Source organism: Rhinichthys klamathensis, unplaced genomic scaffold, assembly GCF_029890125.1.
Source record: "Rhinichthys klamathensis goyatoka isolate OS25496 unplaced genomic scaffold, OSU_Roscu_1.1 h1tg000769l_1, whole genome shotgun sequence".
In the NCBI taxonomy this organism is placed as follows: Eukaryota; Metazoa; Chordata; class Actinopteri; order Cypriniformes; family Leuciscidae; genus Rhinichthys; species Rhinichthys klamathensis.
In genome coordinates, this window is record NW_026607169.1 from 87501 (window position 1) to 107500 (window position 20000).

General features: G+C 45.8%; 1 protein-coding gene across 2 annotated transcripts in view; it reads left to right on the forward strand.

Annotated features, from left to right (window-relative positions):
• sos1 (son of sevenless homolog 1 (Drosophila)) overlaps positions 1–20000 on the forward strand; it is a 77529-nt gene that overhangs the window by 50625 nt on the left and 6904 nt on the right. For both annotated transcript variants that reach the window (XM_056243011.1, XM_056243012.1), the window contains exons 15-20: positions 9654–9876; positions 12262–12381; positions 16771–16933; positions 17947–18064; positions 18154–18326; positions 19154–19270. In XM_056243011.1, coding sequence (XP_056098986.1) covers positions 9654–9876; positions 12262–12381; positions 16771–16933; positions 17947–18064; positions 18154–18326; positions 19154–19270 — 914 coding nt within the window. The remainder of the gene's footprint in view (positions 1–9653; positions 9877–12261; positions 12382–16770; positions 16934–17946; positions 18065–18153; positions 18327–19153; positions 19271–20000) is intronic.

Sequence of the window (20000 nt, forward strand, 5' to 3'; positions counted from 1 at the left end):
CACACACACGAGTCTTCAGCTCCATCATCACACACAAGAGCCTTCAGCTCCATCATCACACACAAGAGCCTTCAGCTCCATCATCACACACACACGAGCCTTCAGCTCCATCATCACACACACACGAGCCTTCAGCTCCATCATCACACACACACGAGCCTTCAGCTCCATCATCACACACACACGAGCCTTCAGCTCCATCATCACACACACACGAGCCTTCAGCTCCATCATCACACACACGAGTCTTCAGCTCCATCATCACACACACAAGTCTTCAGCTCCATCAACACACACACACGAGCCTTCAGCTCCATCATCACACACACGAGTCTTCAGCTCCATCATCACACACACAAGTCTTCAGCTCCATCAACACACACACACGAGCCTTCAGCTCCATCATCACACACACGAGTCTTCAGCTCCATCATCACACACACAAGTCTTCAGCTCCATCAACACACACACACGAGCCTTCAGCTCCATCATCACACACACAAGAGCCTTCAGCTCCATCATCACACACAAGAGCCTTCAGCTCCATCATCACACACACACGAGCCTTCAGCTCCATCATCACACACACACGAGCCTTCAGCTCCATCATCACACACACGAGCCTTCAGCTCCATCATCACACACACGAGCCTTCAGCTCCATCATCACACACACACACGAGCCTTCAGCTCCATCATCACACACACGAGTCTTCAGCTCCATCACACACACGAGTCTTCAGCTCCATCATCACACACACGAGCCTTCAGCTCCATCACACACACGAGTCTTCAGCTCCATCAACACACACACAAGTCTTCAGCTCCATCATCACACACACACGAGCCTTCAGCTCCATCATCACACACACACGAGCCTTCAGCTCCATCATCACACACACGAGCCTTCAGCTCCATCAACACACACACAAGTCTTCAGCTCCATCATCACACACACGAGCCTTCAGCTCCATCAACACACACACAAGTCTTCAGCTCCATCAACACACACACGAGCCTTCAGCTCCATCATCACACACACACGAGCCTTCAGCTCCATCATCACACACACGAGCCTTCAGCTCCATCATCACACACACGAGCCTTCAGCTCCATCAACACACACGAGTCTTCAGCTCCATCATCACACACACGAGCCTTCAGCTCCATCAACACACACACAAGTCTTCAGCTCCATCATCACACACACGAGCCTTCAGCTCCATCAACACACACACAAGTCTTCAGCTCCATCATCACACACACGAGTCTTCAGCTCCATCATCACACACACGAGCCTTCAGCTCCATCAACACACACACAAGTCTTCAGCTCCATCATCACACACACGAGCCTTCAGCTCCATCAACACACACGAGTCTTCAGCTCCATCATCACACACACGAGCCTTCAGCTCCATCAACACACACACAAGTCTTCAGCTCCATCATCACACACACGAGCCTTCAGCTCCATCAACACACACACAAGTCTTCAGCTCCATCATCACACACACGAGCCTTCAGCTCCATCATCACACACACGAGTCTTCAGCTCCATCATCACACACACGAGCCTTCAGCTCCATCATCACACACACGAGCCTTCAGCTCCATCATCACACACACGAGCCTTCAGCTCCATCATCACACACACGAGCCTTCAGCTCCATCACACACACGAGTCTTCAGCTCCATCAACACACACACAAGTCTTCAGCTCCATCATCACACACACGAGTCTTCAGCTCCATCATCACACACACGAGTCTTCAGCTCCATCATCACACACACGAGCCTTCAGCTCCATCATCACACACACGAGCCTTCAGCTCCATCATCACACACACGAGCCTTCAGCTCCATCATCACACACACGAGCCTTCAGCTCCATCATCACACACACACGAGCCTTCAGCTCCATCATCACACACACGAGTCTTCAGCTCCATCATCACACACACGAGTCTTCAGCTCCATCATCACACACACGAGTCTTCAGCTCCATCAACACACACACGAGCCTTCAGCTCCATCATCACACACACGAGCCTTCAGCTCCATCATCACACACACACGAGCCTTCAGCTCCATCATCACACACACGAGTCTTCAGCTCCATCAACACACACACGAGCCTTCAGCTCCATCATCACACACACGAGTCTTCAGCTCCATCATCACACACACACGAGTCTTCAGCTCCATCATCACACACACGAGCCTTCAGCTCCATCATCACACACACACGAGTCTTCAGCTCCATCAACACACACACGAGCCTTCAGCTCCATCATCACACACACGAGTCTTCAGCTCCATCATCACACACACACGAGTCTTCAGCTCCATCATCACACACACGAGCCTTCAGCTCCATCATCACACACACGAGTCTTCAGCTCCATCATCACACACACACGAGTCTTCAGCTCCATCATCACACACACGAGTCTTCAGCTCCATCATCACACACACACGAGTCTTCAGCTCCATCAACACACACACGAGCCTTCAGCTCCATCATCACACACACGAGTCTTCAGCTCCATCATCACACACACACGAGTCTTCAGCTCCATCATCACACACACGAGTCTTCAGCTCCATCATCACACACACGAGTCTTCAGCTCCATCAACACACACACGAGCCTTCAGCTCCATCATCACACACACGAGTCTTCAGCTCCATCATCACACACACACGAGCCTTCAGCTCCATCAACACACACACGAGCCTTCAGCTCCATCATCACACACACACGAGCCTTCAGCTCCATCAACACACACACGAGTCTTCAGCTCCATCAACACACACACGAGTCTTCAGCTCCATCATCACACACACGAGCCTTCAGCTCCATCATCACACACACACGAGCCTTCAGCTCCATCAACACACACACGAGCCTTCAGCTCCATCATCACACACACACGAGCCTTCAGCTCCATCAACACACACACGAGCCTTCAGCTCCATCATCACACACACACGAGCCTTCAGCTCCATCAACACACACACGAGCCTTCAGCTCCATCAACACACACACGAGTCTTCAGCTCCATCATCACACACACACGAGCCTTCAGCTCCATCAACACACACACGAGCCTTCAGCTCCATCATCACACACACGAGTCTTCAGCTCCATCACACACACGAGTCTTCAGCTCCATCATCACACACACACGAGCCTTCAGCTCCATCATCACACACACGAGCCTTCAGCTCCATCATCACACACACACGAGCCTTCAGCTCCATCATCACACACACGAGCCTTCAGCTCCATCATCACACACACGAGTCTTCAGCTCCATCATCACACACACGAGCCTTCAGCTCCATCAACACACACACAAGTCTTCAGCTCCATCATCACACACAAGAGCCTTCAGCTCCATCATCACACACACACGAGCCTTCAGCTCCATCATCACACACACGAGCCTTCAGCTCCATCATCACACACACGAGCCTTCAGCTCCATCATCACACACACACGAGGCTTCAGCTCCATCAACACACACACAAGTCTTCAGCTCCATCAACACACACAAGAGCCTTCAGCTCCATCATCACACACACACGAGCCTTCAGCTCCATCATCACACACACGAGCCTTCAGCTCCATCATCACACACACGAGCCTTCAGCTCCATCAACACACACGAGTCTTCAGCTCCATCATCACACACACGAGCCTTCAGCTCCATCAACACACACACAAGTCTTCAGCTCCATCATCACACACACGAGCCTTCAGCTCCATCAACACACACACAAGTCTTCAGCTCCATCATCACACACACGAGTCTTCAGCTCCATCATCACACACACGAGCCTTCAGCTCCATCAACACACACACAAGTCTTCAGCTCCATCATCACACACACGAGCCTTCAGCTCCATCAACACACACGAGTCTTCAGCTCCATCATCACACACACGAGCCTTCAGCTCCATCAACACACACACAAGTCTTCAGCTCCATCATCACACACACGAGCCTTCAGCTCCATCAACACACACACAAGTCTTCAGCTCCATCATCACACACACGAGCCTTCAGCTCCATCATCACACACACGAGTCTTCAGCTCCATCATCACACACACGAGCCTTCAGCTCCATCATCACACACACGAGCCTTCAGCTCCATCATCACACACACGAGCCTTCAGCTCCATCATCACACACACGAGCCTTCAGCTCCATCACACACACGAGTCTTCAGCTCCATCAACACACACACAAGTCTTCAGCTCCATCATCACACACACGAGTCTTCAGCTCCATCATCACACACACGAGTCTTCAGCTCCATCATCACACACACGAGCCTTCAGCTCCATCATCACACACACGAGCCTTCAGCTCCATCATCACACACACGAGCCTTCAGCTCCATCATCACACACACGAGCCTTCAGCTCCATCATTACACACACACGAGCCTTCAGCTCCATCATCACACACACGAGTCTTCAGCTCCATCATCACACACACGAGTCTTCAGCTCCATCATCACACACACGAGCCTTCAGCTCCATCATCACACACACGAGCCTTCAGCTCCATCATCACACACACGAGCCTTCAGCTCCATCATCACACACACGAGCCTTCAGCTCCATCACACACACGAGTCTTCAGCTCCATCAACACACACACAAGTCTTCAGCTCCATCATCACACACACGAGTCTTCAGCTCCATCATCACACACACGAGTCTTCAGCTCCATCATCACACACACGAGCCTTCAGCTCCATCATCACACACACGAGCCTTCAGCTCCATCATCACACACACGAGCCTTCAGCTCCATCATTACACACACACGAGCCTTCAGCTCCATCATCACACACACGAGCCTTCAGCTCCATCATCACACACACGAGCCTTCAGCTCCATCATTACACACACACGAGCCTTCAGCTCCATCATCACACACACGAGTCTTCAGCTCCATCATCACACACACGAGTCTTCAGCTCCATCATCACACACACGAGTCTTCAGCTCCATCATCACACACACGAGCCTTCAGCTCCATCATCACACACACGAGCCTTCAGCTCCATCACACACACGAGTCTTCAGCTCCATCAACACACACACAAGTCTTCAGCTCCATCATCACACACACGAGTCTTCAGCTCCATCATCACACACACGAGTCTTCAGCTCCATCATCACACACACGAGCCTTCAGCTCCATCATCACACACACGAGCCTTCAGCTCCATCATCACACACACGAGCCTTCAGCTCCATCATCACACACACGAGCCTTCAGCTCCATCATTACACACACACGAGCCTTCAGCTCCATCATCACACACACGAGTCTTCAGCTCCATCATCACACACACGAGTCTTCAGCTCCATCATCACACACACACGAGCCTTCAGCTCCATCAACACACACACGAGCCTTCAGCTCCATCATCACACACACACGAGCCTTCAGCTCCATCAACACACACACGAGTCTTCAGCTCCATCAACACACACACGAGTCTTCAGCTCCATCATCACACACACGAGCCTTCAGCTCCATCATCACACACACACGAGCCTTCAGCTCCATCATCACACACACACGAGCCTTCAGCTCCATCAACACACACACGAGCCTTCAGCTCCATCATCACACACACACGAGCCTTCAGCTCCATCAACACACACACGAGCCTTCAGCTCCATCAACACACACACGAGTCTTCAGCTCCATCATCACACACACACGAGCCTTCAGCTCCATCAACACACACACGAGCCTTCAGCTCCATCATCACACACACGAGTCTTCAGCTCCATCACACACACGAGTCTTCAGCTCCATCATCACACACACACGAGCCTTCAGCTCCATCATCACACACACGAGCCTTCAGCTCCATCATCACATACACACGAGCCTTCAGCTCCATCATCACACACACGAGCCTTCAGCTCCATCATCACACACACGAGCCTTCAGCTCCATCATCACACACACGAGCCTTCAGCTCCATCATCACACACACACGAGCCTTCAGCTCCATCATCACACACACGAGCCTTCAGCTCCATCATGTCAAGTCATCTTCATTTATATAGCGCTTTTAACAATGAATTGTTTCAAAGCAGCTTTACAGAGATAAACATATAATTTAAGGTAACAGATTGTTTTGGCGTTATAGCGGTTCTTGAATAATGTTACTTCCAGCTAAAGTTAACTTTGATTGATTCACCTCCGTCGAAATGATCAGACTTTAAACGCGAACCTGTGATTAACGCTGACGGCGTTCACATGCTCATTCAGAATTCTATAGTTATGTGCTTTTTAAAATATGTGCGCAGGTTTGTAATTCATACAACCCAGCCTAAACAAACTACTTTCTTGCCTATAAATTTTGATACAGAATTTTGTTTTATTTTATCACTTCGGGGTACGCGAGCCGGAATTCACAGCGCTTTATCTGTAGAGTGGGAAAGGGATCCTCCATAGGGAGAGGATAGTGGATACTTCAGCACTGCATTGTCATCGGGTCCAGGCGAATCTCCTTCGTCAGATCTGGACACGGCCTGGATCCGGCAGGCTGCGGGAAAACCTCGGGATAAACAAAGACACTAATATTAGCGTAGATGCCATTCTTCTTATGATGTAGCGAGTACATCAAGATTTAAGGGAAGTGTTCCCAGTTCCGGCTGACCTAATCTATGCAGCCTAACATTGAATTTATAGAAGTCTATAATGTATTATGTGTATGCTAGGTCAAAGAGATGTGTTTTTAGTCTAGCTTTGAACTGACAGAGTGTGTTTGCTTCCCGGACAATGGTAGGAAGACTGTTCCAAAGTTTTGGTGCTAAATAGGAAAAGGATCTACCGCCTGCAGTCGATTTAGATCCATCATCACACACACGAGCCTTCAGCTCCATCATCACACACACGAGCCTTCAGCTCCATCATCACACACACGAGCCTTCAGCTCCATCATCACACACACGAGCCTTCAGCTCCATCATCACACACACGAGCCTTCAGCTCCATCATCACACACACGAGCCTTCAGCTCCATCATCACACACACACGAGCCTTCAGCTCCATCATCACACACACACGAGCCTTCAGCTCCATCACACAAGTTTTATTACTTCAATTGATTTGATATCCTTGTTGATTATTAAAATTTTTATTAAAACGGAACCCAGAAAAAAATAATACTCAGAATGAGAAACATAAAACACATTTCTTAGGGAACTATTATTGTTAAAATGTTAATAAATCACATTTTTTATAACAATTTTTATTACTTCAATCGATTTGATTTCTCTAAGATTCAATTAAAACGGAATCCAAAAAAATGAAAACCGAAAACATGGAATTTGGTGAAAAATTAAATGAATTTCATAGAAAATGTATGAATATGTAAGTCCGTCTAATTTAATCCAATGGCAGCATTCAAATTAGCGGTGAAGGTCTCAACGCTTGTTCCGTCTCTTCCCATGGCAAAGGCAAAGGGATTTTTAAATTAAATAAAATACATTTTATCTTATGTATTAACTCGTTTTATCTGACTCCATAAAATGAAAAAGGTTTTTCAATGATATCTGTGCATCATTAAATATACACTCACCTAAAGGATTTTTAGGAACACCATACTAATACTGTGTTTGACCCCCTTTCGCCTTCAGAACTGCCTTAATTCCTTCGTGGCATTGATTCAACAAGGTGCTGAAAGCATTCTTTAGAAATGTTGGCCCATATTGATAGGATAGCATCTTGCAGTTGATGGAGATTTGTGGGATGCACATCCAGGGCACGAAGCTCCCATTCCACCACATCCCAAAGATGCTCTATTGGGTTGAGATCTGGTGACTGTGGGGGCCATTTTAGTACAGTGAACTCATTGTCATGTTCAAGAAACCAATTTGAAATGATTCGAGCTTTGTGACATGGTGGAAGTAGCCATCAGAGGATGGGTACATGGTGGCCATAAAGGCATGGACATGGTCAGAAACAATGCTCAGGTAGGCCGTGGCATTTAAACGATGCCCAATTGGCACTAAGGGGCCTAAAGTGTGCCAGGAAAACATCCCCCACACCATTACACCACCACCACCAGCCTGCACAGTGGTAACAAGGCATGATGGTTCCATGTTCTCATTCTGTTTACGCCAAATTCTGACTCTACCATCTGAATGTCTCAGCAGAAATCGAGACTCATCAGACCAGGCAACATTTTTCCAGTCTTCAACTGTCCAATTTTGGTGAGCTCTTGCAAATTGTAGCCTCTTTTTCCTATTTGTAGTGGAGATGAGTGGTACCCGGTGGGGTCTTCTGCTGTTGTAGCCCATCCGCCTCAAGGTTGTGCGTGTTGTGGCTTCACAAATGCTTTGCTGCATACCTCGGTTGTAACGAGTGGTTATTTCAGTCAAAGTTGCTCTTCTATCAGCTTGAATCAGTCGGCCCATTCTCCTCTGACCTCTAGCATCAACAAGGCATTTTCGCCCACAGGACTGCCGCATACTGGATGTTTTTCCCTTTTCACACCATTCTTTGTAAACCCTAGAAATGGTTGTGCGTGAAAATCCCAGTAACTGAGCAGATTGTGAAATACTCAGACCGGCCCGTCTGGCACCAACAACCATGCCACGCTCAAAATGGCTTAAATCACCTTTCTTTCCCATTCTGACATTCAGTTTGGAGTTCAGGAGATTGTCTTGACCAGGACCACACCCCTAAATGCATTGAAGCAACTGCCATGTGATTGGTTGATTAGATAATTGCATTAATGAGAAATTGAACAGGTGTTCTTAATAATCCTTTAGGTGAGTGTACGTTAATGTTTGACTATTCCTTTTAACTCCAATGGAAATGAAGTCAAAGTCTGTTAGAATAATCAAATATAACAATGTATTATGTCAGGTAAACGTATTATGCCAATTTCATAATCAGTTCAAAGATCATCAATACAGAACATCCAATGCTTTAGTATAAGAGAAATAGATGCAAACCCAACATTTAAGAACTACATGAGCTACCTCACGGGCTATCTGAAATACAGAAAGAGCCACGATCCCTTGCTGCATTCAAATAAATAGCCAGAACTTCTTTACAATGGTAATTTGCATCCAGAGGTTACACCTCTTGGGAAGAGGAGGAAGACATCTTCCTTTGTGCCAGTTTCTCTAAACTTCTAAAAAACCTTATTACCTTTTGTTTTACTCTTTTGGAATGAGACATCTGAACCACTCACTCTGGGACATTTAAAATGATACTAAACACAATAATCATTCACATTAAACCATATATATATTCTTATGTGAGTTTTAGCTGTTACTGGGTGAGAGAATGAAATGTAAATCAGGTGAGACTGCGTGAGGGGGAGGTCGAATTTTAATTTTCAGCAAGTTCCTTTGTTTCAATAGACCATGTGGTCAGGACAGTTTCTCCAACCAGTTTTACAGTCTTACAGATATGTTCTGACCATAATTCATATTTAATTCCCATGATTGTTCTGTCCACATTGAATGCTGAGCTGACTTTACAACGAAACAGAAATATTAAAATAAGTGGAGTAAAACGTGTCGGCGGCGCTGACAGGTGAGCGCTCAGTGTGGACTCCGCTTAGCTCCGCCTCCTCTCACCTGTGCACAGGTAAAGCCATGAGGAGGTGGGTGGAGTCGATCACGAAGATCATCCAGAGGAAGAGGCAGGCGCGGGCGAACGGCCCGAGTCACAACATCACGTTCGAGAGCTCGCCGCCGGCCATCGAGTGGCACCTGTGTAAAGCGGGACAGACGGACCAGTTCGACCTCATGACCCTTCACCCCATCGAGATCGCCCGGCAGCTCACACTGCTGGAGTCAGACTTCTACAGGTACGACCTTTGACCTGTGACCCCTCGCTTACAATCATATGACTGAATCATGTTGTTTACAAGTGAGCAGCCAGGAGACGGTGAATGATACTGCCCATATGATGGCAAACACACACTCAGAAATATTTCATTTAAATTGCATAAAATTTTCCAGCCACACAGTTTTAATATTAACAAACTAATGAAGTGAATGTGGTGCATGTTTGTTAGTCATTTTGTCAGTCACATTAATGAAACGGGTCAGATTTCATTCATTCACTCACACACACACACCCAAACGCTCACTCACACACACACAAATGCTTGCTCACACACACACACTCACAAACGCTCGCTCACACACACTCACAAACGCTAGCTCACACACATACAAGCGCTCGCACACACACACTCACAAACGCTCACACACACACACACACTCACAAACAAACGCTCGCTCACACACACACACACACTCACAAACAAACGCTCGCTCACACACACACACACTCACAAACGCTAGCTCACACACATACAAACGCTCGCTCACACACACATACACACACAAACGCTCGCTCACACACACACACACACAAACGCTAGCTCACACACATACAAACGCTCGCACGCACACACACATACACACACACACAAACGCACACACACACACTCACACACACACTCATAAAAGCTAACTCACACACAATCACAAATCACTCGCACACACACAAACGCTAGCTCACACACACACACGCGCACACACACACAAGCGCTCACACACACACACTCACAAACGCTAGCTCAAACACACAAACGCTCGCTCGCACACACACAAACACACACACTCACACATACACACACATTCACACACACTCACACATACACTCTCAGACACAGACTCACACACACTCACTCACACATACACTCACACACAGACACAATCACACATACACTCTCTCTCTCACACACACACACACACACACAGATCAGATCGTGTTTTAAATACACAATAATCACACATATGGAAAGAAACGTCCCTCTGAAAGTGATTCCCTCGATGGCGTTCTTGTAACAGTTGTGATGTGAACTCTGCTATTCTTTTATATTTAGAACGATTTTTAAAACTATATTGTTATCGTTATCTTCCTGTGTGTTAAACGTGTGTCAAACCCAAGCCTTAAACGACCATTTCTGCTAGTTCTGTTCTCGGTCAGTATTTTAATTTTGTTTTGTTTTGTTTTTTTATAAGGGAAAAGGCTGGATTTCCTGTTTGTATTTTTATTTTCTGCTCCGTTGGCAACTCTCTGCACAGAAAATGGGGCAGTTTAACACAATAGAGTCCAGCTGTGTGACACACACACACACACACACACACACACACTTCCCTTCACCTCTGTGGGAACAGGCAATGAGTGTCGTACCCAAGGTCACCACCTCAGCTCCGTTTCCCATGAAGCCGTTCTGCGCACCCGTCTCCCAAAACACTGAACCAAACGACACACACACACACACAACAGCGCGGCATTCTGGGAGATTCTGACTTCATTACAGTAAATACACACCAAACTTTACAGTTTTATTCATATCTGTGTTCTGAGGGTTTGTTTATATATCATTCACCTGATTTATAGGACTTTTCAAATCTTAAAAACAAATTTATTTCTGTCTGTTGACAGTATTTTCTGATTTATGATGAAAAGAGAAATACAAAATGAAAAAAATTTCTCGACAAAATCAAAAGAGAATTATGAATCTGGGTTTATCCGATGTTCAGATTTCTGTGCTGGAATTTTATGCAGTTTAGTGCATATTTAATTAGATGATGCATAATTTGCATATTTAAAATCCCCCTGTAATCTATAATTGTATTCCTTAAAACTCATCTTTGATCATCAAATGACATAAAGTTTTTTCCTTGAAAAGGGTGTAACTCGACACCCTTGCCTCGTTTAGTATGCGCGGTTCTATGAATATGCAGATGAGCCCCGCCTCCACTCACTCACTCAGCTCAGAGATCCACTGGTTGACGATCACACGTTGATCTGATTGGTTACAAGGTCGTTTGTGACGTCAGAAACACCAGCGATTTCAAACCGTGTTTTTGAGACTGTCTTTGGTTCACTGCAGTTTTAAGCAGGAAATACTCAGCAATGCTGTCGACTTATGAACTTACACATGGTGTGTCTTAAAGCGTATTAAAAACACCACATAGACACATAAACAACATTAAACGCTGGATTTACACCATAGAGGGACTTTAATATACAAAACAATTACCTGTAATTAATTTTTTTGAGTTGTAAAGTCTCTAGATCGTGATTTTGAGGTGGAACTGCTGCTCTTTTTTTTGTGGTTTTGCACAAAAGCATTAGTGTGTGTGTGTGACCTCTGACCTTTCACCTGTAGGGCGGTGCAGCCGTCAGAACTGGTGGGAAGCGTTTGGACGAGAGAAGACAAAGAGATCAACTCTCCGAACCTGCTGAGAATGATCCGCCACACCACCAACCTCACGCTGTGGTTCGAGAAGTACGACACACTCCCTCGAGTTTAACTCAGAGAGTGTGTGTGTGTGTGTATGTGTTAGGGGTTGAACGACTTCAGATTTTTTGAAGTCGACTGTTTTGACATCTAAGTCGAGTCAACGTCGACTAGTCGATGACGTCATTCATAAAAACACAAGAGATGGGACTGCTTTGCAACATGCCACAATTTGCAAGTAATTAACAGAAAATTATACAGATGCTGACAGACAGCTCATAATGGGGCCGTTTACACCTGGTCACTTCATGTGTTTTTACTGATCTGATTTATCAAACCGATTCCATTTAGCCTACACCTGGTCTGGTTACATAAATATGTTTTCGCAAAACAGATATAAATCCGATCTTCAAACAACGCGCTATGCAGATTTAACAGAGTTCACGTCACCGAAAGCAACAACAATGAGCTTCATTTTATTGATCATCAGCTAATTTCAAAATCAAAGACCGCAATAAGAGAGACAGCACTGGTAAGATCATTTTTGTTTCTTTACTTTTAATGAAGATGATTGTGTGTTAAGCGTCTGCGACTTACTTTCACTTTGATGCGATAGTTTGCACGTTGGCTTGATGAATAGAGGCTCGAGCTGCTCATCTGAGGCGATGCGTGTTGCCATAGCTTGAACATCGCTATAATACGCTCTCACACGTTTATTTTAAGCATTGTTGGGAGAAGCGGAATTTTCTTTGTCCAATTCAACAACCAGGTGCATTTACACTTGTCCAGTTTCGTCTGTTAAGCGGCCCAGACCTCCTCCTGAAGCGGTTTGAGCGATCGGATTTAAATCCGTCTCGAGTGCGTTTCGGAGGGCATTTACACCTGGTCTCTTCACGATCGGATAGCTATCAGATCACAGAAACACATGAAGTGCCCTGGTGTAAACAGCCCGCAGTTACATCATCATTTAGGATGAAAAGAAAAGGAAAAAAAAGCTATAAATTCACATCTGCGCCTTAGTGATGCGCAGATCTAAGTAATACAAAATAATATTCCAATTAATTGCGGGTAAATTAGCTACATCATTAATATGTTTAAATAAATAAATGAAAAAAAAATGTTTTAATGATTTTAATAAAGATACTGAACTCTCATTTCCGGTAAAACAGTGAACGTGTGCGTCATGCTTTTACTTTCGTTTTCAACAATATCTAGTGTTAGGTTAGTAAAGTATTTACACACACTTGATGTACCAATGCTGCTTTCTTGCTGCAATGACCCTCTGGGCTCTTCATCTGTTGTCGTCTGCAACATTTTAGTATCAAAATTAGCGCAATCATAGTGTCACATGATCAACGCGACTAGTCGACGTCAAGCTTAAAGCGTCGCAGTTTTTCATTAAGGTCGACTAGTCGACTAATCGACTAGTCTGTTCAACCCCTAGTATGTGTGTGAGTGTGTGTGTCTGAGAGTGTGTGAGTGTGTCTGAGAGAGTGAGATTGTCTGTGTTTTGTGTGTGTGTGTGTGTGTGTGTGTATGTGAGAGTGAGAGCGGTGTGTGTGTGTGTGTGTGTCTGAGAGATTGAGTGTCTGTGTGTGTTTATGTGAGTGTGTGTGTGTGTCTGAGTGTGTGTGTGTGTCTGTGAGTTGAGTGAGAGTGTGTGTGTGTGTGTGTGAGAGAGTGAGTGAGTTAGTGTGTGTGTGTGTGTGTGTGTGTGTGAGAGTGAGCGAGCGTGAGTGTGTGTGAGCGAGCGTGAGTGCGTGTGAGCGAGCGTGAGTGCGTGTGAGCGAGCGTGAGTGCGTGTGAGCGAGCGTGAGTGCGTGTGAGCGAGCGAGAGTGTGTGTGTGTGAGTGAGTGAGTGAGTTAGCGAGCGTGTGTGTGAGCGAGAGTGAGTGTGTGAGCGAGCGTGAGTGTGTGTGAGTGAGCGTGAGTGCGTGTGAGCGAGCGTGAGTGCGTGTGAGCGAGCGTGAGTGCGTGTGAGCGAGCGAGAGTGTGTGTGTGTGAGTGAGTGAGTGAGTTAGCGAGCGTGTGTGTGAGCGAGAGTGAGTGTGTGAGCGAGCGTGAGTGTGTGTGAGTGAGTGAGCGAGGGAGTGAGTGTGTGTGAGTGTGTGTGTGTCTGTGAGTTGAGTGAGAGTGTGTGTGTGTGTGTGTGTGTGTGAGAGAGTCAAGTCAGTCAAGTCACCTTTATTTATATAGCGCTTTTTACAATACAGATTGTATCAAAGCGCTTCACAGTGATAACATGAAAACAATATAACAAAGTTTGTTTCTAAAAGAAATTGCGTCAACGTCCACCTTAAGTAAGGCAGATCAATAATATTATTGAATATTAAATGTCCCCAACTAAGCAAGCCAAAAGCCAAGGCAACAGTGGCAAGGAACCAAAACTCCATCAGGTGACAGAATGGAGAAAAAAACCTTGGGAGAAACCAGACTCAGTCGGGGGGCCAGTTCTCCTCTGGCCAATGAAGGAACAGTGCATGATTCGGGCAGCATTACAAGTCAGATTGGATCGGAACATTTAGAGTATTTTTTGGAAGTCCAAGTATGCACGCCGGTCTTAAGACGAGTGGGTGTCTGTGAGTGAGTTAGTGTGTGTGTGTGTGTGTGAGAGAGTGAGTGTCTGTGAGTGAGTTAGCGAGCGTGTGTGTGTGTGTGAGCGAGAGTGAGTGTGTGAGCGAGCGTGAGTGTGTGTGAGTGAGTGAGTGAGTGAGCGAGTGGCTGAGTGTGTGTGAGTGTGTGTGTGTCTGTGAGTTGAGTGAGAGTGTGTGTGTGTGTGAGAGTGAGTGTCTGTGAGTGAGTTAGTGTGTGTGTGTGTGTGTGTGTGAGAGAGTGAGTGTCTGTGAGTGAGTTAGTGTGTGTGTGTGTGAGAGTGAGCGAGCGTGAGTGCGTGTGAGTGAGCGAGAGTGTGTGTGTGTGTGAGTGAGTGTGAGTGAGTGAGTGAGTGAGCGAGCGTGTGTGTGAGTGAGTGGCTGAGTGTGTGTGTGTGTGTGTGTGAGCGACCGAGCGAGAGTGAGTGCGTGTGAGTGAGCGAGAGTGTGTGTGTGTGTGTGTGTGAGAGTGAGCGAGCGTGAGTGCGTGTGAGTGAGCGAGAGTGTGTGTGTGAGTGAGTGTGAGTGAGCGAGCGTGAGTGCGTGTGAGTGAGCGAGAGTGTGTGTGTGTGAGTGAGTGTGAGTGAGCGAGCGTGTGTGTGAGTGAGTGGCTGAGTGTGTGTGTGTGAGCGACCGAGCGAGAGTGGGTGTCTGTGAGTGAGTTAGTGTGTGTGTGTGTGTGTGTGAGAGAGTGAGTGTCTGTGAGTGAGTTAGCGAGCGTGTGTGTGTGTGTGAGCGAGAGTGAGTGTGTGAGCGAGCGTGAGTGTGTGTGAGTGAGTGAGCGAGTGAGTGTGTGTGAGTGTGTGTGTGTCTGTGAGTTGAGTGAGAGTGTGTGTGTGTGTGAGAGTGAGTGTCTGTGAGTGAGTTAGTGTGTGTGTGTGTGAGAGTGAGCGAGCGTGAGTGCGTGTGAGTGAGCGAGAGTGTGTGTGTGTGTGTGAGTGAGTGTGAGTGAGTGAGTGAGTGAGTGAGTGAGCGAGCGTGTGTGTGAGTGAGTGGCTGAGTGTGTGTGTGTGTGTGTGTGAGCGACCGAGCGAGAGTGAGTGCGTGTGAGTGAGCGAGAGTGTGTGTGTGTGTGTGTGTGTGAGAGTGAGCGAGCGTGAGTGCGTGTGAGTGAGTGAGTGAGTGTGTGTGTGAGTGAGTGTGAGTGAGCGAGCGTGTGTGTGAGTGAGTGAGTGAGTGTGTGTGTGAGTGAGTGTGAGTGAGCGAGTGTGAGTGCGTGTGAGTGAGCGAGTGTGAGTGAGCGAGCGTGTGTGTGAGTGAGTGGCTGAGTGTGTGTGTGTGTGTGTGTGTGTGAGCGACCGAGCGAGAGTGAGTGTCTGTGAGTGAGTTAGTGTGTGTGTGTGTGTGTGTGTGTGTGTGTGTGAGAGTGAGCGAGCGTGAGTGCGTGTGAGTGAGCGAGAGTGTGTGTGTGTGAGTGAGCGAGCGAGCGAGCGTGAGAGTGTGTGTGAGTGAGTGAGCGTGAGTGCGTGTGAGTGAGCGAGAGTGTGTGTGTGTGTGTGAGTGAGTGAGTGAGCGAGCGTGTGTGTGAGTGAGTGGCTGAGTGTGTGTGTGTGAGCGACCGAGCGAGCGAGAGTGAGTGTCTGTGAGTGAGTTAGTGTGTGTGTGTGTGTGTGTGTGTGTGTGTGTGTGTGTGTGTGTGTGTGTGAGAGTGAGTGAGCGTGAGTGCGTGTGAGTGAGCGAGAGTGTGTGTGTGTGAGTGAGTGTGAGTGAGCGAGCGTGTGTGTGAGTGAGTGGCTGAGTGTGTGTGTGTGTGTGTGAGCAAGCGAGCGTGAGTGAGTGTGTGTGAGTGAGTGAGTGAGCGAGGGAGTGAGGGAGTGTGTTTTTCTAACGGCTTCTCGTCTCTCAGGTGTATCGTAGAGACAGAGAACGTTGAGGAGCGCGTGTCCGTCATCTCGAGAATCATCGAGATCCTGCAAGTGTTTCAGGAGCTCAACAACTTCAACGGTGTTCTGGAGGTGGTGAGCGCCATGAACTCCTCGCCCGTCTACAGGCTCGACCACACCTTCGAGGTGAGCGCGCTCGCAACACTGTGTGTGTGATGTTTGAGCATGAGAATGGCTTCCAAAGTGTGCAGCCATAAGAGGTTATTCCTGAAGCACAGAGAGAGAAAGACCCGCCCACTTTACCCAGAATCCTCAAGGTACATCATGACCTCTTCAATTAAAGCATACTGGGAGGTTTTCAATGTGTGTGCAATGAATAAAATGTCTCACTTGGAATCCAAGTTGGCGATTGTTGTACGTCCAAAGCCAAAAAACAACAACAATAACTTAATTTGTGCTTTTGAAAGCTAACAAAGGGGTCATATTTAAAAAAGAAAACACTGTCGTTCTGTGCTGAACGCGGTCACATTATGGCCTTTTTCAAATAAAATGCTAAATGCATCAAAAGTCAATAAAAACATACAAATAATAAATTAGTAAAACAAAATATGAAATAAAAATGCATGAAATGTAAATAAAATATTAAATAATAAATGATGAAACAAAATAGATAAACACAATATATAATTATAAACAATTATAAAAACAAATACGTTAAAAATGTATTTAATAAAATGTAAAAAAAAAATAAAAAAAATAGTTGAACTCCTGAAACGCCTCCATTGTAGTCTTGAGTTTCTTCCGGGAGCGAACACGTCACAATATTCCTCATTATAATAATTCATATGCAGAATAAAGGGGCGGGGCCTGGTTGAGTTAGTTAGGAGTGTGTTAAACTAGCGGTTATGGAAAGGGGCGGGGCATTTCACAAACACACTCGAAGCGCTCGACCAATCACAACACACTGCTCCAGCCGACCAATCAGAGGACAGTGTGCTTTCAGAAGGAGGGGCTTCATAGAGACAGGAAGTAAACAGAGCGTTACTGACAGACTGGGTAGAGAGGAGCCGCAACAATGGAGAATATGAGGAGAATAATCAAATGTTCTAGTAGAGCCTGAAAACAACATCAAGACTTTTGCAAATGTCTAAATTGGGCATAATATGATGTAAATCATCCGGCATGTGATTGTGTTTCAGCAAATCCCAAGCAGACAGAAGAAGACTCTGGAGGAAGCTCATGAACTCAGTGAAGATCACTATAAGAAATATCTGGCTAAACTCAGGTCCATCAACCCTCCCTGCGTCCCCTTCTTCGGTACGTGCGGTTCCCTCGTTCACACATGACACTGTTTCTGATGAGACTGTGTGTTTGATGCACATGTGTGTGTGATCTGCTCGCTTTAGGGATCTATTTAACCAATATCCTAAAAACTGAGGAAGGAAATCCGGACTTCCTGAAGAGACACGGCAAAGAGCTGATCAACTTCAGCAAACGACGGAAAGTGGCGGAAATCACCGGAGAAATCCAGCAGTACCAGAACCAGCCGTACTGCCTACGTGTGGAGAGCGAAATACGGGTCAGAGACACAACACTTCAGTCAACATTTAAAAAAGTCAACATAAAAGAAGAACTAACAAAACTAAACACAATAAATAGATTTTGAGAAGGTACAGTAAACGAAGGACAGTCAGCAAACAAACACAATACAGATGATTACCTCCATATCAGAGTATTGCACTGTCCTGACTGAGATAATACATAATATAAAGATTTAATATTTTAAAAGTACTGTAATAAAACATTCTCGGTTTAACAGAGACAGACACATAAACACATCACAGGTATAAACTACCCTTTCCAACATCTCTATGTAAAAGGAGATAACACACACATGTAACTTTAAATTGTCTGGGGTATATTAAGAAATTAACACTTTTATTCTGCAAGGATTCATTAAATTGTTCAAAAGTAACAGTCAAGACATTTATAATGTTACAAAACTTTTCTTTTTTTTAATAAATGCTGTTCTTTTGGACTTTGTTCATCAAAGAATCCTGGAAAATAAAATGCATCACAGTTTCAGTTTTCAACACTGATAATAATAATCATAAATGTGTCTTGAGCATCAGATCCTCATATTAGAGTGATTTCTGAAGGATCATGTGACACTGAAGACTGGAGTAATGATGCTGAAAATACAGCTTTGATCAGAGGAATAAATTACGCTTTACTGTATATTCACAATTTAAAACTATTTCACAATATTCGCTGTATTTTTGATCAAATAAATGCAGTCTTGGTGAGCAGAAGACATACAAAAAATCTTCATTATTCCCAACTTTTGAATGAATTCTGCAGAACTGAAGTAAACGTGGCGTTTTTTTTGTTCTGTTGATGTTGCAGAAGTTCTTTGAGAACCTGAACCCGATGGAGGACATGACGGAGAAGGAGTTCGCCGATTATCTGTTCAACAAATCTCTGGAGATCGAGCCTCGTAACGCTCGCACTCTGCCTCGATTCGTAAGTCTGACTCCTGAGAACGCTTGCACAACACACACACACACACACACGAGAACCCGTGACCGCATGTTCACCTGATCTGAGCGTCCGCGCTCCGTATTAAACCGTAAAGTGCTTAAGGATGTGAACCAGAATAGTGCAGATTTACAAACTACCGTATTTTCCGCACTATACGGCGCACCGGATTATAAGGCGCACCTTCAGTGAATGACCTATTTTAGAACATTTTTCATATATAGGGCGCACCGGATTATAAGGCGCATAAGATACTGCAGTCAAACGTTTGACTGCGTTTGCGTTATGCATCCACTAGATGTCAACAAATGTCAACAAAACAGTCAGATAAAGTCAAACTTTATTAAGCGTTCTGACAACTCCGTTTACTCCCATGGTAACGTTGTTCAAACGTTAAAGGAAAACTCCAGTCAATTTTAACATTGAGCTCATTTTTGGTAAATTTGGAGTGCTGTCAGTACAGAGAACAACGACACAAACCGGTGTTGCCTACACCGTGTTATCCTCTTTTTAAAATTTGCACCCTGTTGACTTAAACGGGAAAAGTTTTAAACCTGCTTTTAGCCTCTTAACAACCTTAATGTGTCATTACAAGTGCACAGCCATGTGAGTGAACACAGTGAATCTGACTGCAGTAAATGTGAAAGATAAGAATAAAAAGGATGTTTATTCAGCCAGCTCACATACCCGTATTTACTTCCTGTTTTCGGTCGAA